The sequence below is a fragment of the Caenorhabditis remanei genome, chromosome I, assembly GCF_010183535.1.
Source record: "Caenorhabditis remanei strain PX506 chromosome I, whole genome shotgun sequence".
NCBI lineage: Eukaryota > Metazoa > Nematoda > Chromadorea > Rhabditida > Rhabditidae > Caenorhabditis > Caenorhabditis remanei.
In genome coordinates, this window is record NC_071328.1 from 13,231,430 (window position 1) to 13,252,762 (window position 21,333).

The window sequence follows — 21,333 nt, forward strand, 5'->3', positions numbered from 1 at the left end:
GGGGGAAGTTCTGAGTTTCCGGTTGCGAGAAGAGAATCTGAACTCTATGACTTCACATTTGTTAGGCGCAACTGTCATTTGCCACTTAGAGCACCATTCTGATATAGTGTTTAAATCATCTCGTAATAGGTTGGCATGAGGTGAGAAGAGTTTTAAATCATCCGCGAACATTAATAAATTAGAATCCACGTTGTCACTGATATCGTTGTTGTATAAAAGGAAGAGAAGAGGCCCAAGGACGGAGCCTTGAGGAACTCCACTAATTACATCCATAGGTTTGGAGTAAGTCCCATTTAGAGAAATCACCTGAGTACGATTGGTTAGAAACATAGATAACCAGCGCAGAAGGTTGCCGTGAACACCATATCCTTCCAGTTTGGTCAATAATTTGTTGTGCGGAACTTTGTCAAACGCTTTGCTGAAATCAATGTAGATGGCATAGTTGGCTTTGTGATTTTCCAGATCATGTAACAGAGTGCCTTGATAATGTATAAGTTGAGACTCGCAACTGCGGTTAGCACGGAAACCGTATTGACTCCCATTCAATAAACTGTTGACATTCAGGTGTTGGACTAACACTCTTCTCAGAATAGTTTCCATAGTTTTACATACACTGGACGTAAGGGCAATTGGCCTGTAGTTATTGCAGTCAGATCTGAGGCCTTTTTTATGCAGCGGTACAACAATGGCTTTTTTCCAGATATGAGGTATGTTGCCCGTTGCCAGTGATTTGTTGTAAATTAATGTAAGTGGGAGCGCAATGGCGGTGGCAACTTTCTTCAAAAATATAGCAGGGATCTGGTCCGGAGTTCGATTATGTCTGGGTTTGAGCTTTGCCAAGAAAAGTTTAAAGTATTTGACGTTCGCACAAAAATGAAGCCGTGACAAAGTTTCGAATGTTAACTAAAAATTTACCAATTTTGGCTGAAAATATGAAAAAATCATGAAAAGTATGAATTTGGAAAAAATTGGACGAAGGCTGGCCTTCCAAACTCGACTAGAGATAGATGTAGAACAAGAAAAAACACATGGCGGACATCTGAAGTGGATAATGGCTTATCCCCTGTCACTCGGTCAGCTTATCATCTCACAAACAGATATATATCAATGTCTTAAAGGGGATCGGAGTGAGTGCTCCTTTGGAGAGCCCAACCAACCAAGAAGATGACACAAAAAAATGAAGTGCTTCTTCTTCTCTTTGGAGAAAAAGAGAAAGAATTAAGGAGAGGAAACAAATTGAATGGAGAAGAGATCATTAGAGATGAAGAGACGCAGATATTTCACAGGTAGACCCCCGCCGCATGACGAGAGGGGGAGACACTGAGCAAACAGTGCAAAACGGAAAGAAATTTTGATGGAAGAAGGTTCTGGATGAGAGAATTAGAAAGACAAAGAGAAGTTACATACCCGAAGAGAGAGAAATTTGAAACCGAGAGAGAATACATATTTTGGGATATATATTTATACATATATCGGGAGAATGTAGGGGAGAGGACTGAAGATATGTTCCTTTTTGATACTGGCACTGTCAAATTCCAAGTTATTTTCAGATAATTCAATTTTCTATTGGTAGAAAGCGTCTTTTAAGATAACTAGCTGGAGGAGAAGCCAGAGAGTCTAATCTTTTGCTGAAAAAACGGTCCACGGTCTCCCATACTGCGAAAAAGAACTGCAAGAGATGTGAAGTTTTTTTTTCACGTTTTAATTTAATTCTTTTATTTTTCCACTGAGAATGCAGTATTTCTAGGTTTTTTGACGTCGCAATGGATAAAAAAGGTCTCATTTACTAGGGAAGGATCCCGAGTCGAGATGGAGTTACAGATCGAGATATATTCACTAGAGCCGAAATTTTGCGCTGATTTCAAATCTGTATTCTGGTTTTGCTAAACGATTCTGTGAAAAAAGTTATTTCCGTTTTTGTGGCTTTTCAGTGCAAAAATGAGCATTTTCAAGACTCCCAAAATTAACGTTTTTCTCTTCTTTTTTTTCATTTTTTTTGTGTTGTACGTATGAGTACGGATGTAAAGATGATTTAAATATAATTTGATTTCAGAATTTATTTTCAGAAAAAAAATTGTGGAGTTTCTTGAATTTTCAAAAATCATGCATGTACGAAAAATTTGCTTGAGAATTTTCTAAAGTTCCAACACAAACAATACAATCTTCACAATTGGAAATACACGTACAGCACAAAAAATTTGAAAAAAAAGAGAAAAACGTTAATTTTGGGAGTCTTGAAAATGCTCGTCTTTGCACTGAGAAGCCACAAAAACGCAAATAACTTTTTTTCACAGAATCGTTTAGCAAAACCAGAATACAGATTTGAAATCAGCGCAAAATTTCGGCTCTAGTGATATATATCTCGATCTGTAACTCCATCTCGACTCGGGACCCTTCCCTAGTTAGCAGAATTGTGAAAAGTTAAGTTTTCTATCGAATGAGCCAGAAAACATGAATTTTGGTCAGAAAATGACATTTTTGATACAGAAAAAGCTGATTCTCAAAAATTAAGTATAGCTTTTTTCAGAAAAAAATTTTCAAACTAAAATTGCCGGAAAAATACTCGAGGATGCTCTGAAACTGTTAGATTTTTTGAAAAAAGAATTTTCTGGCTGAAATATGCGCCTAGCTGAAAATCGGTTTTTCTGTATCAAAAAAGTCAATTTCTTACCAAAATTTACGTTTTTTGGCTCACAAGATAGAGAATTTAATTTTACACAATTCTGATGGATAGGACACTTTTTTTATCCATTGTGCCGTCTGAAAACCTTTAAAAAATACTGTATTTTCGGTGCAAAAAATCAAGGTTGGGAAATTCCGGGCCGGGCCGTACGAATACGGGGTGATAGGGTCCTGATAAAATAAGACGACAAATACACAGTTTCTTTTTCTTACAATAAATTTACTTTATTGCAAGAAAACAAGAATAAAAGCGATAACTTACAAAACAAAAGTAAAAACACCAACGCTAAAACTAGAACTAACTCTGAAAGCCAACCGACTTCAGAAACTACATGTTGCCACGTGGAGTACACGTGTCCACGTGAACTGACGCGCTGAGGTTACGGTAGGCGCGTGAGCTTTTGGCGGAGTGTCGTTGCGTATTTATTGTGAGGACTCGGAGAACTACAGGGTTATGAGGGTACCTTGCCACCGGCAACTAATTTGTGAAAAAGTGGTGCACATTTTTTGAATCCGGGCCGGGCCGGAAGAATTTTTTGTCAGCCCGGCACGGCCCGGAATTTCCCAACCCTGCAAAAAATAAACGAATTGAATTAAAATGTGAAAAAATTGGCTTCACGTTTTTTGCAGTTCTTTTTCGCAGTACGTGCTTTGTGATACAATCAGTGCTATTATGACACACTCTAAAATTTCCATATTTTTAACGGAAAACGGGCAAATTGGGAAAAAAGTTCCAAAAAGCACGTCCGGGAAGACCTGAAATTTTGCAAGTATAATTTTAACGTCTATAACCAGAAACCTGTCAGAAAGTTATTTCTCTTTCTCGTCATTCTTTCAGTCATCAGTGTATTAGTGAGACGAGTAACGCTAAGAGTTTTTTAAAAAAACTTATTGAACGGATGATCATGTTCCTACTCAAATCATTCAGTTCAGCTTTCAAGTTTCGAGGAGTGAAATGCGTCAATTAACAGGAATTATGATAACTAAACTGTTTGAAGTTAAGCGGGGGTTGGCTTCACAGTTTCATTTAAAGTCAGATGGAATCGAAAAGTCACACTTTTTCAAAACAAAAATCCTCAAAACAAAACCTTCTGCTTACTTTCGCCCCACACCTTCTCTCTCTTCGTGACGTAATCAAGTTGGACGGGAATGGAGGAATAAGAGAGAAGTAAAAAGAGGAAAAAAGAGTGGAGAATGAGAAAAGAAAAGAGAGAAAAAGCCGACGGATAAAGCACATTTGTTGCGAAAAAGGAGAGAGCTTAGAGGGCTTAGAGAGAGAGAGAGTTGTCATGGGAACAAAAAAGTAAAAAAGAAAAAGTAGAAGAAGAAGAGGGGTATTATTACTTTTTGTGTGAGAAAAAGAGAGAAGAGATGAAAGTGCTGATACTCTTTTAGAAGAAAGAGCCAAAAGAGGGGGAAATGGACTATAATAGACGAGATGACTGGGAAAAAGAAAGAGTGAGTTGAGTCTATTTGAGTGGGTGAATATGGAAAACAAGTTGGTTTTTTGTCCTTTGTTGTTTGGTGGGTGGTCGAAGAAAACAACCAGAGTCTGGGTTAGATTATGACTGGAATTTTTTAAAGAAATTTTGTTGTGGCATAGGATTTCGTCTTGTCAATGAAACTGGCGGCAATAAGACAAAGTCAATTAGTTGTATTGAATGTATAACTACTCTTTGATCATAAAAAACCCTTATCTGGCACCAGTCGACCTGAAAGAGTCTTCCGACTTCCGTTTGTCAAATTGAGATACTTTTTCTGGTACACTGATATCAGATAACGGAATTTTTATGCTTGCACGGTAGTTACAGTACCGTCCAAAAGGTTGTAAACTTTTGCCGTTTTCAGTTGAAATTGTCCAACTTTGAGAGTGTGGCATGGTAATACTGATTGTTCCATTAAGTAAATTTTTAATGAATTATACAGAATAAATGTAGTGCTTTATTTTTTTAGTTGACAACTTTTTTGTTCAAACATTCCCTAGAGAGTTATGGTCATTTTAAGACGACCGCTCAAAAATTGCACTATTTTATATTGGAATTGGTGAATATGATGGAGAAATCACTTTGTCGATATGTAACTTGCTAGAGAGTGTCCGTGCAAAACAAGTTGCCAACTGCAAAAATTAAGTTCTATTTTTGATCTGTTTGATCTCATAAAAAGTTATTTTGTGGGACAGTTAGTTTTCCTATGACAGACTCTCCAATTTGGCCGTTTTCTACTGAAAAGGCAAAACTTAATATACTTTTGAGCAGTGCGGTATCTACAGTAGCTAACATAGATGAGGACATATTTATACATTCATGTGTAACTCTTGAACCGTGTCCGTTTTGCATAAAATTACATTTTCCAACAAAAAAAAATTTCCCAATTTTTCTGAATTTCTCAAATATACATATTTTTTTTCAAACGAGCTTAATCTTCAATAACTAATTATAAAATAAAGCTCTACCTTTATTCTGTATAATTCATTTAAAATCTACTTGATGGAACAATCAGTATTACCATACCGCACTCTCCAAGTCGGCCAATTTCCACTGAAAACAGCCAAAGTTTACAACCTTTTGGAAGGTACTGTATACCTTCAATACAATTCATTAACCTTCTCTTATTGCCGTAAATTCTATACTGTCAATAATCTGTTAGTCCGTACATTTGCTTCTTACTCTTCATAATTGTCTTTGCTATCACATCCTAAAGGATCAATGTAACATGCGTTGGTGTACTTCTATTGTTCCAAGACCATCTAACTTCCGTGGAAAACCGTTAACAAAATAATTTATAGTAAGTGAGCAGCACAATATAACAATATAAAAAGTTATGATTGAGAAACCAAAAGTTTGAGATTGCATTGATAAAGTTGAACCTCGGCCGTCTTCGACCCATCATCAGTTTGAATAGTGTGTTGGTCTTCCCATTCATTCGGAACCATTCCGAGAATATGATCTCCATCCCATTTGAATTTGGTACTACCGATTCGCAGATATTCAAGATTGGGTAACCCTCCAGCCATCCAATATGTGAGTATCTCATTCAACTCCTTGTTTTTCAGATTAGTATTCGCAATTTGAATATGAGAACATGTGCAGGTGAAGAGAGTGTCCAGAGTGAGCCAGGATGCGTTTGACTTGATGGTAATTCTCTGTCTTGGCCATGCAGGGAAGATTGGTATAAAAGAGGAGGGAATACTCAGAAGATCTAAGATTTCTAATTCTTCAACCAATCCCAAGTTACTGAAGAAGATACGATTCAACCAATTATGATCGACTGATTCATGCAGACCAACAGTGATCTTCTCGAATTCCAGTTTTTGATCGAACAATTCGGAAAGTATCGGTTGAAATAAACCGTTCCTCCAACATTCCTTTCCTGTTGATATCTTGCATTGGAATATTTTCATAAGATGTCGTGTGACACACAAGAATCCTTCCACTAGATCCTTCCAGAATGTATTGACTTTTGTAGGCTCATCGGTAGTCACTGGTACAGTACACCCTTTGATTTGCCACTGTTGGATTTCTCTATCATTGTCGATATCTCTATCGAGATAAATGCCAATTTGGAAATAATTCTCAGAGTACACTCTGATTACTTGGTGGGCCATGTCCAGATACACTATAACTTTCTGAGAGTACAAACGATCATTATAGATTAGAGTGAAGATTTTCTTGGAGCAGAGGGAGAGTTTGATTCTGGAAATAAGTAAGGAAATTAGTCAGGTTAGGTTAGATAAGTGCACTCACTTCTCTCCGATGCTCAATGATTTGAATACCTCGCAAAGAACCAATCGAGGAAGACGGCGGAGGGGAAATGGGGAAGACATTGGGGGCAGAAATAGAAGACGATGGAATGAGTATGAGGAGAACGAGAATAATGAGATGAGAGATCTGGGATTGGAGGACTGTTTGCGTTTCGTGGCGAGACCTCAGATGTCTATGGGAAAAATAACAAATCGATCGGCTCGAGTACTACCATTACGCGCACACTCGCTCCCTCATTTTTCCGAGAGAGAGAGAGGGGGAGAGAGTATCACACAAAAAGGCACATATCTCAAAAGTAGGCGGAGCTATCAAAGAGTTGTCAACAGCAAAAATGTAGGCCTTGATTTGATCTACATACTGAATGAAAATTTTTATAAACTTTATCTTTTTAACACCACGGCAAGCTCCCAAACTTCACCAATCCAAATAATAAAATGAAACTTTTCAACACGAAAACCTTCATTGAAGTACAAACCAAAAAATAATCAGAGTCACAGCAATCAGATCGAATAATTCAAATCTTTGATGACTCGAGTTCTCATCCGAGTCCAAATTGCAGACACCAGTCAGCTCACAAATCTCTTCCGAATAGAAACCAACAGCTGCGTAGAGTTCCCAAGCATTCTCCTCACGATTCAAAAATGCACACGTGCCTGGAAAGAGAAAGTACGCTCTATTGATAACCAGAGGGTGCAGACGACGAGAGTGTCTAGTTGTCTGCGTCTCCCCTATCTCCTCGCCTACTCACTTTGCATCGTAACTCCAATTACAGTATTTCTTCCGTTTATCACTCGAATAGCTCCGCCCCCTGAGTCTCCCGGACACGCGACAGATTTCATGGATTGACTTCTGGCTTTAAATAATCTTGGATCCATTCGATTCAGTGTTCCCTCGACGTTGATTGGCAGAATCTGAAAATCAAAACAAAATCTTTTTTCGAAAACCAGTAATTTTCTGATATTTCAACTCACTCTAATCTCATGTGTCAAAAGTGGTCGGTGTATGGCTTTTTTCGAGTTTTCCGGAGTTTTTTCCACACCCGGCGGAGCTGAAAAAGTGCAAAAATTTCAGAATTTCTTTCAGAAAGTCACTTACGATCATCTCCGTACCCAAAGAGACGTGCTATAGTCTCTGGTGGATTATCCTCGATGTCATCTGAAAATTACATAAAGACAAAAAAGAAAAAAACACCACTTAGCCACCTCAGGGATCGAACCCCGGATGTCAGATTGGCGGGCGGCGCTCTTCCCGACTACACCACTCGATCGCGGCGGCGCGTGGAAAACGAGGGGAGTGATAAAACCGATAAAATTCCACCCTTTCCACAGCCCAAAACCTCACCTGCAATACAAGCCGGCTGAACATTCGTTGTATATTCCACGTCTTCTGCCAATTCAATAATCATGAAGTCATCTGGATACTGTATTTGAAATGCTTCTTTATCTGTGATTCGACGACAGAATTTCAGAAGGAAAATCTGAAAAAAAAGAAATATTGAATTGAAAGGTGTTCTGAAAGAGAAAAGAAGAAAGAAATTTACAAATTTAGCTCTTCCGATTTCAGTATAGTTTCGATTCATAACGTAGACTTTGCTGGCTTTCACTTCGGTCACAATGTAGTTTCTGAAAGGTGAAAAATTGAATAAATTTGAGACACTGTAACATTGTTATGACAAGACGAACAATTTCAAATTTATATTGATCGTGTATATCAAATCAAGAGCTACATTCTTGTAGTTGACAACTTTTTTGTAGCTCCGCCCACTTTTGAGATACAAGCGTTTGAAGATAGACGGGTAGGTGGCGAGAGAGAGGGAGGGCGCAGAGAAGCGAGAGTGTCACACTTAAAGGCGCGTATCTCAAAAGTGGGCGGAGCTAGAAAAAAGTGGTCAACTATAAAAATGTAGCCCGATTCTTTATCTAGATAATGAATGTAACTTCAAAATAGTTGAAAAAAGCTGGCAACGAGACAAGCTGTCAAAGTCAGCCTATTTTATAATTTTTTGTAAAAAAAACTTGTAAATCGATTGCTTTCAAACGTTAATATCTCAAAAGAGTGCGGAGTTAGAAAAAAGTGGTCAACTACAAAAATGAAGCTCTAGACTTTATCTACATAATAAAATTAAAATTTTCAATTTTTTACAACACCGCTGTTCAGGACACCTCTTCAAAGTTGGCCAATTTTCAGAAAATTCTCGAAATTTTTGTGATTTTTCAAGCTCTACTGTAAACGCTCGTTTGACGTTTCCTGATTTAAAATTGGATATATATGCTAAATTTTACGCTGATTTCAAATTTAGCATTATTATCCATCAAATTTCAGATAGGAGCCCTGAAATTCCAGCTCAAATTTATAGCCAAGTGAACCTTACAATTCAAAACGCTCATCTTTAAAGGCGCATATCTCAAAAGTGGGCGGAGCTATCGAAAAGTTGTCAACTACAAAAATGAAGATCTAGGTTTGATCGTTACAATGAACACAATGTATTTAAAAACTAACTCATCCTCCGTGCACAGCTCCCTATCAAATTCAAAGTTAATTTTGCTTTTCATCCATTCGGTCTCACTCATATTAGCAATACAATGAGTGGCCGAAAGTACGTGTCTAGGAGATATCAGAGTCGCAGAACACCCAGAATCTCCGATGATTAATGCCCATGGTGCTTGATCTACCGTAGTCTTCGCGCCACGAAATATTTTATCTGAAATTTAGAAAAAATCTGAAATTCTTTAAAAATTGAACTCCTACTTTTAGTTGTCAATCCACACTCTTTCAATCGTTGCTCATTTTCTTCGATTGTCAATTTCTTGCTTTCAAAAAGTGCAATTAGATGGACAATCACGACTATCCATTTCATTGTTTTCATGGGGAATGAATTGATTTTCTGATTTTTTTGGATTTCATATGAAATGGGATCATTTTTTCACGCGTTTTTTAAAATTAATATAAAAAGTTTCATTTTCGTATGGGTATAGAGAAGAATTGGTGGGGGATGCTTTAAAATCTCAAGCAGGCATATAGGGAGCACTACTGTAGATATATCATTTAGAATACTTGGGGGGGGGGGGGGTTATTTCGGATGGAACAAGAAAAAATTGGGAGAAAAGGAAAGGGAAAACAAGAAAAAATGGGGTAAAACTCAACAACGAAAAAAATATGGGAAAATTGGATTGGAGACAAAAAGGAGAAAAGGACAGAATGAAGGAAGAAAACCCGGATAAACATGGAAATTTCTGGATTAGTTAAGAGAATGAAAGCTCGCTCTAATGACAATTGCTTACAGTGACCAAAATTGGTCACTGTAAAGTTACAATGACCAACATTTGGTCAGTGTAACTTTTGTCAGTGGAGCGCGTTTACCAAATCTCAAAACTAATTTTTAAAAACAATGACGTAATTGATGATTAGACTCTTTTTGGGATATCTCAGATGGGTGACGACTATTTTGGTGGGGGACAAGCAGGCAATAAGGGACTTTTAGGATAGAAATCTGTTAAAAAATAAATACATTTTGATTAAGTTTTTCAGAGGTCAACTCTAATGAAGGGGAGGAAGCAATAAAATGGAACAAGAGCATGCAATATATATATTCTGGTTTAAATTACCGGGGTCTTAGAAAACGAGAGGACCGAGAGAATTAGAGAGGGAGAGGGTACAGATATAGAGATAAAGGAAAATGTTTAGAACAATTGAGTTTTGACTTTTTTCGCCGGATTCGGTGCAAAAATGGGCGTGGCTACAGTAAGAGGACGGATGGAACGAGTGGAAGCGTTGACTTGTGGTTGGAGACGTGGAGCCGACGTGGTCCACGAGTTGGGTAGACGGAGGGTTGTCTCGTCTTCTACTTTGATGTAGTCGCTCAGTTGGAACTGTAAAAATTGAGTATAAGAGAGGTTGGAGAGGGGGGAAATGCGCTCTATTGTAAGAAGTTTTCCAAATTTTTTAAAAATTTAAAAAAAAAATTTTCATCGAAAATGGAAACATTTTTGATGATTTTTCAGAATTGCTTCTAATTCTGAATGATAGTCGAAAATTTGACTCTTTCGAGAAAAAAAATTCAAAATGTTGAATTTGGCGCCAATTATCCGGGCCTTGACTTCAGAAGTACGGTTTTCAGATTTTCAAATTTTTTGACATTTTCAGTTTTTCCTCTGAAATTTGACTTTTTCGCGAAATAACTTCAAAAAATTCGAAAAAATTGAATTTTGGCGCCAATTTTTCATACATTTTTGAATTTTGCCGCCAGAATTGTGGGCGGGGCTTAAAGACAAGCGGCGGGGATAAAATTCTCCTGATTTTTGACGAATCAATTAAAAAAACCTTTTATTAAAAAAAAATTTTCGAAATTTTTCTCAAAGTTCACTACCGCTTATTAAAACTTCTTGCTGAAACTTCATTTTTTACGGTACCGTGGGCCGTAAAGGCCGTGGCCGTGAAATTGCAAAAGTTAGGCCACCACGAATTTCCAGTAACCTAACTTTTGCTACTAGCACGGCACGCCACTTACAACCGCGCTCCACCGAAATGCCTTTGAAAAACGCCTCTTTTCTCTGATTCTCTCAATATCGCACACTATTTTCATTGGTACAGCGCGGTTGTGAGAAGCGGGCCTTGGCAATCGCAGATCATGAAAGTGCGCTCTACCGCACTTCTGAAAAACTCACCACTTCATATTTAATCGGTCGCTCATTCATCGCCATGTACTGCATCTTCTGATTCTGATTATGTTGTTGTTGTTGTGTCATCTTAAAGAATTGCGCCTGTCCATTGGTGACAGTAGACGCTGGAACCGCTTTATAAGTGACTCGTGGTCCCCCACCATTCACTGTGACAATCTTCCGTTTCACCGCTTGTCCCGACATCTTCATTGGCACCAGTGGTGGCATATTGACGCATTTCGTGTCATCATTGGCGTCACATTGATCCTCAAACGCTCCAAGTGTACGTGAAGTACGGTACATTGGAGACGTCGCAGATGACGATGATGTCGACGACGAGACCGATGAAGCGGACGACGACGACGTCGATGAAGACTTTCTGCCGCCTCCGATCTTCGCCATCGCCATCGCCAACGTGTCGTCGTGGGGCTGACGACGATACATCTGAGGATGTGCTTGTTGCTGAGGATAATGTGGTTGTAACGTTGGCGGTGGATGATTCGAATTATCGAGAGCTATATGATGATGTGTGAGGGTTCCTTGAAATTTCTGATTCGTATGGTTCTGTTGCATAGCTGCCCCCGGATTCCGCATCCGATTCGACGCATTCTGATTGACGACAACAGATGTTGGAACATTGGCTGCAACTGGCACAGCCACCACTTGTTGCGCCGAATTCGGTGAACTCGGTGAGGTTCCCACCGTCGGTTGGCACGCCTCATCGATGCATTCCAGTGCATTTTGAGCGTCTTGATGAGCCAATGGATTCAATTGAGGGGCTACCAAAAGACATGCGGAGAGCATGATTACGGCTAGACACGTGCCCGCTTGGGTACTTCGTTTCGCACTTTGGTACAGTTGAGCTTGCAACTTTTTGAGTTGTGACAATACTGACTGATTCTCGCTGGTTAGTCGCTCGATTTGTTGTTTCAGTGCTTGATTCTCTTTCGTCGATTCGGATACTCGGTCTTCGAGTTGCTCGATGTAGTCCTGAAAATAAAGATTTTTTGAAAAATTTGTCAGGTTTGGTGGAAAAACTGAGATTTTTTGAGTTTTTTTAAAATAAAATTTTTCCCAGGTGGCTTTCATTTCAAGGTGTTTGGAGACGGTTTTATACTATTTTATACAAAAAAATAACAATCTGGCGCGCCTTTGGCGCGTTTAGAAGATTTAGAAGATGGTTGAGATTCCGCGTTAAAATTTGCCTGGCGCGCCTTTGACGCGTTTATGAGAAAATTTCCCTAATTCTGTGAAAAAAAGGAGAGTTTGGGGGGTTTTTTTAAACTCATTCCACGGTGTTTGAGACATTTTTATATCATTTTATACAAAAAATTTACAATTTTTCCGTTTTTTTAAAGTAAAAATCCCATAATGACCTCTCAATTTCAGGGAACTTGTCTGGCGCGCCTTTGACGCGTTTCAGCGAGATTCCGCGTCAAAAGTTGAGTAATTTTAAGAAAAAAAGAAAAGATTTTTGAGTTTTTAAAGCGATTTTCAGGCGGAGCGAAATGTTTTAGTGTATTTTGAAATATCTTTTTTTAACATTTTAATCCAGAAATTCAGCTGAAACTTTTTGTTTGTTCTGGGTTCGGCTGGCGCGCCTTTGACGCGTTTTAAGCAATTTCGCTAGAGCACTTTTTCACAAGTTTGAACTCCCTTATCTAACTATTCATATCCATTACCACAACAACGCGTCAAAGGCACCCCAGCCATGACCTCCACAATACGTCATTCCCTTCATAATGGCATCATCTTTATTCGATCTTATCTCCATCCCCAGTATACTCCATAACTCCCAAACGACACCAATTTCCCGTCATCATCATCTCCCAATTCATCCAAAAAAATGCGTAGAAAAGGGGGGTCAATCCTGAAGAGAATCTCAAGGTCTGCTTCTCACGCTCATCCATTCCTTCCCCCTTCTTCCGTAGTTTTGTCCATGGCCTAAATTCGGGAGAGAAGGCGTCAGATGAGTGGACGGAGGAGGGTCAGCTGACGAGACACGATTTGTACAGAAAAACATGTGTTTTATGGAATTGTGTGAATTGAAATTGGGTACAAAACAACAATCGACCCTCAATTTCTTTGTGAATTGCAAAAAAAAAGAAAAGTTTTTTGATCGATACGAACTACGAGAGATGACGGAGAAGATTGGCACGTAGATGAAGTTTTAGGAGGGAATTAAGAGCATACTATTAACACTGAGATTGACACTTTCTGGAAGAGTACTGACAGGAGAGTGACAGATTGGGGAATTATTGCACTTTGGAACAGAAAAATAGAAAAAAAATTTCGAGCTGAAAATTTCTGAATTTCCAGACCAAGAACCACCGATGTTGCTACGGTAACCTAGAGATTGGATAGAAAATATGAAAAAGGAAATTTCTGTGAAATGGGTTTCAAATGATGGAAAATTTGATAGAAATGCCAAAATTTAGTACATTTTTCGATGTTTTAGCCAATGTTTTAGCCAATGGGTCTACTACAGTTTTTTTTTTCAGAAAAAGGGGAATTTCAGTTTTTCAAAGGCTTCGGGACGTTTTCAAACCAAACTTTTCGTAGCCATGACATTTCGAAACTACACGTGAAGAAAATCATGATAAAAGGACGCGTTCTACGTAAAGCCCTTGAAAAACTAAAAATTTCACTTTTTCCAACAAAAAAAAACTTTAGAAAAACCCAAAAAATTGGCAAAATCGGTGAAAAATTTACAAAAAACTTTGATATTTTCCATTTCAGACCTAAATTTCGGCTTTTCTATCAATTTTCCCTCATTTGGAACCCTTTCCACAAGAAAATCCTTTTTTTCATCTTCTCCGTCCAATCTCTAGGTTACTGTAGCAACATAGGTGATTTTCAGTCTAGAAATTCAGAAATTTTCAGCTCGAAATATTTTTTAACGAATTTCTAGATTTTTGAATCATATGTGTGAAGTATTTAAATGTCCCATAGTGCAATTCCTTTGGTAGAGCCAAAATTTTGGTTTTTCTCTAATTTGTAAGTTTTCTATCTACAAATTATCGAAATTTCGTGCTTTTTCAGATCGGAAACTTGTCAAAATTTCCCCCCATCTTTTTCTAAACCAGTTTGTACTCTTTCTATCATCATATTTGCCACTACTAACTGTATTATGTCACTAACAAACAGACCGCCGGCTCCCTCAGTACCACCTGGCACTGGGTCAACATCTCTCTCTCTCAAAAAAAGGTCATTTTGCTCACCTGCTTCCTCTTGCGACTCGTCTGTGCACTACGCTTGTTGCGAATCTTTCGTCGGATACGTTTCAAATCTCTCTCTTCGGCTTTTGTCAGAGGATAGAAGTCTGGTAGGCAGATGCCCTCTTTCTTGCATAATCTCTTCTCTTCTTCTGTTAGTGTCAACTGGGGATACTTTCTGCCTGTCGATGATTTGACGAATCCTCCTGTGTTTCCTGATGTGGATGTGGTGGTGGTGGTGGATGGTTGGAATGAAGATGATGACGAGGTAGATGAGGACGAGGAGGCATTCAGAGAAATGGTCGCTGGGTTTAGAACTCGTTGACCGGCTTCTGCAAAAAAGTAAAATATTTGGGGTGAAATGAGTCAGGTTTTCAGATGGAAATTATAGAACAGATGATATTAGCTGGTCACAGTTCTTACAACTGCGCTCCACCGAAATTCTCTTAGATAATTTCTGAGAAATGGGTTTTAAATGAGGGAAAAAATGATAGAAAAGTGAAAATTACGGTTCAGATGCATACATTTTTCGGCGTTTTTGCCAGTTTTTTTCCAAAAAACGGGAATTTCCAGTTTTTTCGGGACGTTTTGAAACGAGACTTTGGAATGCGAATATTTGGAAACCAGACGTATTAGCTCAACACAGTTCTTACAAGTGCGCTCCACCGAAATTCCCTTGAAAAATGTCTCATTTTCTCTGAGTCTCTCAATTTCGCAAACAATTTTCTTCGGTTTCGGTAGAGCGCGGTTGTGAGAAGTGTGTAGTGCTCATAGAAAGGGATTTATGCATATTCTTGAATAAAAGTGAATAGAGCGGTGGAAAGTGTGCTCTATTGAGAATTGTGAGTGTGCAAACGCGCCCTAGTGGAAATTTAAATGTTTTTTGGTAAAAAATGACAAATTTTGAGCAAAAAGTTAGCAAAAAAAATGAGACTTGAACTCGCGAAAATCAATTTTTAGCCCAAAAATTCAATTTTTTCGCCAAAAATGATTTTAGCCCTTGAAATACTCGTTTTCGATTCTGAAAATTTGCGGCTGAAAAAATTTTTCGGGTGTTTTTTAATCTAATGAATGTCCATATTCCTCAACACATTTTAAAACATATTCCCAAAATTTCCGATTTTTGACGCCCCCGTTTTTCCCAAATCCCAAAAATCCGCTCTCCTTATCTGATCTCCTAAATCTTTTCAATTTTCTCCAATTTTTCATGACGATGTACAAGTTGGTACCAGGAGGCCGCTATCATCATTTACATCATTTCTCTTCAGGCGCCGGCGCAGTCTTCTTCAGGCGCAGTGTCCCTCTATGAAACATGTTACGTGCGAAGACACGACTGAGTAGGTTGGATTGAGAGAGAGATAAGGATCGATTAGACATCACAATTCATCATGTTTGGGTAATAAACATAAAACTGTCAGTTGGAAGGAAAGATATAAATGAACCAGTTGTGTCTGGGACATGTCTAAATCACTTTAAAGGTGTGAGACAGAGCTGTGCGGAAGTAAAATTTTTGAAAAGGGAAGAAGGAAGAAGGAAGAAGGAAGTAACTTTTTCAAAAGGGAAGAAGGAAGACGGAAGAAGGAAGTAACTTTTTCAAAAGGGAAGAAGGAAGAAGGAAGAAAAAAGTGAAAAAAGCCCGGAAGAAGGAAGAAGGAAGGAAGAAGGAAGGAAGAAGGAAGTTGAGTTCCGAACCGGAAAATCGGAAGTTAATTTTGAAAATGACAAATTTGAGGAAACTTTTTTCTAGTCATCTCTGAAAACGAATTTTGATGTTGTTTCATACAAAATTCCGTCAAAAACCACCAAAATTCCGCAAAAATTCCGTCAAAAATTACAAAATTTTAGTAAACTTTTTACACGGAAGAAGGAACAAGGAAGAAGGAAATAAAATTTTTGAAAAGGGAAGAAGGAAGACGGAAGAAGGAAGTAAATTTTTCAAAAAGGAAGAAGGAAGAAGGAATAAAAACGTGAAAAAAGCCCGGAAGAAGGAAGAAGGAAGTCGAAGGAAGGAATTCCGCACAGCTCTGGTGTGAGAGACACAGAGAAACGAGAGAGTCTGGCTTCTCTGCGCTCTCTCATCTTAAACATTTCTAAAACTAGAAAAGTTATCAACAAGTGGTAAACTAGAAAATGGAGATCTAGGATTGATCTACACGAAAATACAGTTCGGACTCTTTCATGCAAGATTTTCACTGGAGTATGTCTGTGGAATATTCCACTATCCGGATGTCTCAAGCCATGACTACCTTGAAACCGATATTTTTAAAAAGTCGTGGCCTAGAATCCGCCAGCTAGGCCATCTCACTGACCAACCGATTACAGTGACAAACTACAATGACCAAATCACTACAATAGCCGAAATTCTTATATTCAAATTAATTCGGTATAAGAAGTAGTCATGGCCTAGGATCCGTCAACTCGGCCATCGTGAGATCGCACCACGAAAATGACGACACAGCTAAAACGAGTGCTACCGTAATATTTTAGGAGAAAATTTGAATTTTCGGATTTTCAAGCGATTTTTTATGTTTTTCCGAGAAAAATGCTATTAAAATCGAAAAATTCAAGAAAATTCAACTTTTTCTCCAACATATACGGTAGCACTCGTTTCAGCTGTGTCGTCATTTTCGTGGTGCTACACCACGATGGCCGGGTTGAAGGATCCTAGGCCACGACTATCTTTATTCAGCAAAATTTAAATTTTATTCAAGTTTTCCTCGTAAATCGTCACCGAAACTCCGTAAATCGACCGAAATTACTGGAAAATCACAAAACCGTAAAATTGCAGATTTTGTCGAAAAAACGAGAACTTTGGTCCTAAAATCTGACGGTTCTGATTGTTTTGAACTGGAATTTCTCAGTTTCTGCAAAATTCGGGGCAGTACTCAAACACAGGATTACAGTAATCCTCGGACCGAAAATTTAGCTTTTTCAGCCGTAGCTACCAGATACTTCTGGCTTTGAGCTTAATTGAAGTCTAATTATGCCCTAATTAGCCTAATTAACTAGCACATGATCCCCTCCCTTCCAGCTATTTTTAATCCCGTTCCCCCTTTTTACAAGTTCATTCTATTGAAAATCGGAAAATTCAATAAAATTTCCCCAGTGTAAGATGGTCAGCGTAGTTTTTCACTGTAATCAATTGGTCAGTGTGATGGCCGAATTGATGGATCCTAGGCCACGGCTATCTAGTCCTAGAAGTCCTAGACCATGGCAAGGGGTATTTCTGGCTTTGAGCCTTAATTGTCAATTAAGTTAATTGATGCTTAATTAACTATTCCGTAATTACTCAGGTTTAATGTCAGGTTTAATGGGCCCCCTCTTTTTTCCCCCTCAAAAATTCGTTTCCTTTTTAGCTATTTTTAATCCCCCTTTTTTCAAGTTCATTCTACTCCCCCCTCTCTTTCTCAATGTTTCCCATTTCATTCCTGTCAAAATCAAATCGATTCTCTCTCTCTGTCCTTTTTCTCCGTGTTTTCCAATCAATCCTCCTGTCGTTCCAACTGTGCAAACACCCCCTCATATATAGAAAAGAGAAAAGCGGACCGCCCGTTCCACACACACAATTCACGCCTTTTGATTGTGTGCTTGCTATGGAAAAGGTTTGTACAAATAAGGGGAAAGACCGTCCGAAATGCTTTTCAAATGTTTTTTTGTTGCTTCGGACATTCTATTAATGTCTCCGATTTCTACTTCAGGATTGATTTTTTTTTCTCAATAAAAGCGAAATTGAAAAAGAAACTCACTGAATCGGACAATACCATTCGAGTTTTGATGGGGGAAGCCTGCTTGATTCAGTCGTTTTTGTTGTTGATGGTGTTGGATATTGTTCGATGCCGTTGAGTGGGAGGAGGTGTTGGTGTTTGTGTAGGCGACAAGGGGTCCGCTCTGCAAAAAAAAACAGAATTTCAAGATTTTTGCAAAAAAAAATTTGGATACGTCACGACGTCTGGGAGCATTCGAATTCAAAAATTCTTGGTTTTTTGCTATCAAACCACATTAAAAATATACATTGAGCACCAAAACCGATGATTTTTCAGTTAAAAAATTGTGTTTATCCTTCAGAAGACGTCACGACTTCAGAAGTTATCAGATTCCAAAATTTTTCAGTATTCCAGATAGATCAGTTTCAGGTCTTTATCTTTACAGTTAATATATATTCATTAAGGATTCATTCCAGAATTTTGTGTTCAAAGGAGCGTTGGTTACCAGGAATTTCTAATTTTCATCTTCTAGAAGGCGTCACGACTTCAGAAGCTATCAGATTTTTTAATTATTCAGTATTCCAGATAGATAAAATTCAGGTCGTTCCCTTTACAGTTGACATTCTTTCGTTACAAACTTGTTCCAGAAATTTGGGTTCAAGCCATCAAAAATGTCAACTTTTCATCAAAAAAATGAAAACTTTCTAGAAGGCGTAATGACGTGAGAAGCAGATTTAAAAAATTTTCAATATTCCAGATATGGCCAGTCTCAGGTCTTCATTTTTACAGTTCACATTGCTTTATTACGAATTAATGCCAGAAAATTGTGTTCAAGCCAACAAAAATGTCAACTTTTCATCAGAAATTTACCATTTCCTAGAAGACGTCACGACTTCAGAAAGCTGCAAAATGTTCAGTTCTCCAGATAGATCAAACCTAGAGCTTCATTTTTGTAGTTATCAACTTTTTGGTACAGAAACGCCCTGCGGAGTTACGGGTCTCTAAACCGCGATTTCAGGTGGATTGGGTTTAAATGAGGACTGAAAATAACGCCATTTTTAGCCTAATTAACGTCAAGACACAACTTAATTGTCGCCCCCCTTCCCGAATGACCAAAAATCCCTCTTGTTCCCTCCAAAACTATTCGTTCTTTCTCTCAGAGATGCATTGTTTATACATCCCAAAAATAAACATTGAGAAATGTTTCTGACCTTTTTGTGAGGGGGGCAGCAGTGAAACTCAATACGAATGGAAATGGAAGCGAATAAAAAAAACAGCAGAGGCTCTTCGATTTCTTCTCGAAAAGAGCTCTTATTTCTATGAGACAGGCTGTCTCGAAACAGCTAAAATCATGCATATAAACTTTTTTAGACCTAGACAATGTTTTTGAACTAATACAGTGTCTGCAATTTCAGACTCACCCGACAAATATCGTAGTCCTCATCTTTCGGACGGAATATTTCATTTTCAGCTTGTTGGAGGATACTCTGATACATATCCATATTATCTTCACCCCCAGAAGAATGATATGATGATGGGGAAGTGCTGGCAGGGGAAATCGGAAGGGATCCCGAGTCTGCAGGGGATAGACTGTAACAGTGATGATGATGATCGTCAGACGAGAGATTGTCATCCATCAAATCGAAATTCGCATCTTCCATTGTTTTGAGCTCGTTGAAGAGGTTATCGGTGAATTCTTCGGGATCCGTGCTGCTGACTGAAAAAGACCAGGAGGGTTAGAGATAGTTTCAGCAGTTGGCATCAGAGATGAGCAGAAACTTTTCTCTAGGACAGTAGCTCAATTGATGAAGCACAAATTTGTCTATCGATTGGAAAAAAGAGAACCGAAAAATATTAAAAGATTCACAGTCATTTAAGCTGACTAGGAAAGGTCATTGAGTCAGTTATGAGTCGTGACTTATATCATCGGAAAGCTGAAACTACGCTGATTTCAAATATATACACAGTTTTTGCCCTCGAGGTCTAGTATTCGAGAAAAACGAGGTCAAACTTCGGAAAAATTAATAATTCTCTATTTTTCCGAACTTTGACTTCGTTTTTCTCGAATACTAGACCTCGAGGGCAAAAACTGCGTATATATTTGAAATCAGCGTAATTTCAGCTTTCCAATGATATAGGTCACGCCTCATATCTCCAAACTGACTCCACGGCCTTCCCTAGTATGACTGTGAATCTTTTAGATTTCAATATATTTCGGTCCTGTTTTTCCAATTAATAGAAAAATTCGTGGTTCATCAATTGAACACCGTCCTAAAGAAAAGGTATTCCGCTCAAGGATTAAACTCACAATTATTCTCCAAAAACGCTGCATCATCAATCCCTTCCAACATGACATCATTATCCCACAAATCACTCAGTGGTTGATTATTCAAAAGTAGCGTGTTCAGTGTACTCTGTACACTCATTTGTCCGTCGAGCCCATCAAAGTCTAGATCCATTTTGAAGAGACGACGTGGCGTCGGCAACGAAAAGTGTGTGTGTACCCTCTGTAAGAATTAGAGGGTACTAGGGTGATAGGGAGCCAAAAAGAACTTGGCGCGGCGAATATAGTCTTCTTAATAAGGGAATAGAAGACAGAAGAAGTTCAATACGCCGATTTCACAACGTTTCGGCCAACTAGGCCTTATTCCACGTCGACAAACTACCCCACCGACCGCTTGTCTTGTGTGGTCTGTCGTCTCTTTTCTTTTTATGTTATTTCGTTGTTCACTCTAGTTGTCTATGTAAATGCTCTCAGAAGAAGGAGAAAGGGAAGAGACGGCAGAGAAAAACTGTTGAAAAGAGGGGGGAATTGAATAGAAGATTGAAGAGAAGTGAATGTTGAGATGAATGGGACGGATGGGGAAGAAGGAGAAGAAGGACCTTAATAAGATAGAATATCGATGGAGAGTGAAGATGTCATTATTAATTTATGCATTCTCATTGAAATTCGTTATCCTTTTGAGTCCTTTTTGACTTTTTTGAGCACGAAAAATAGAAATTTCAGCATGATTCCGAAGCGCGTCAACGGTACGCCAGACGGTCAAAAAACGCCTTTTTTGACGGAAAAACGTGATTTTTGAGTCAAAATTGTTCCTATATCCAACATTTTTCTAGTGCAATATACGTAAAAACACAAAATGTTAGAATTTTTCGAAAATTTGGCTTAAAATACAGTAGTGATTTCAATGCTCAAACTGCTCATAACAAGATTTGAGGCGCAATTTAAGGTTTTAAGCTTCACGAAAAATTAAAGTGGTCATAGTAAAAAATTCATAGTAAAAAAAAGTAAATTTTATAAGAAAATTAGTGA

At 38.3% G+C, this 21,333-nt stretch overlaps 3 protein-coding genes across 3 annotated transcripts; all 3 read right to left on the bottom strand.

Moving 5' to 3' along the window:
* Positions 1-5,500: 5,500 nt before the first annotated feature.
* On the bottom strand, positions 5,501-6,505 carry GCK72_002943 (uncharacterized protein; the record flags this gene model as incomplete). The annotated part of the gene is made up of 2 exons (XM_003095028.2): positions 5,501-6,374; positions 6,426-6,505. The coding sequence occupies 2 exons, from the start codon at positions 6,503-6,505 to the stop codon at positions 5,501-5,503; spliced, it is 954 nt and encodes a 317-aa protein (XP_003095076.2).
* Positions 6,506-6,902: 397 nt separating this feature from the next.
* On the bottom strand, positions 6,903-9,300 carry GCK72_002944 (uncharacterized protein; the record flags this gene model as incomplete). Its single annotated transcript, XM_003095013.2, has 8 exons — positions 6,903-7,096; positions 7,192-7,354; positions 7,415-7,491; positions 7,539-7,598; positions 7,785-7,920; positions 7,984-8,065; positions 8,943-9,144; positions 9,192-9,300. 8 exons carry the CDS (start codon positions 9,298-9,300, stop codon positions 6,903-6,905), a joined length of 1,023 nt encoding a protein of 340 aa, XP_003095061.2.
* Positions 9,301-10,123: 823 nt separating this feature from the next.
* Positions 10,124-20,479, bottom strand: GCK72_002945 (uncharacterized protein; the record flags this gene model as incomplete). Its single annotated transcript, XM_003095025.2, has 6 exons — positions 10,124-10,312; positions 11,108-12,091; positions 14,323-14,648; positions 18,063-18,204; positions 19,442-19,737; positions 20,329-20,479. The coding sequence occupies 6 exons, from the start codon at positions 20,477-20,479 to the stop codon at positions 10,124-10,126; spliced, it is 2,088 nt and encodes a 695-aa protein (XP_003095073.2).
* Positions 20,480-21,333: the final 854 nt, after the last annotated feature.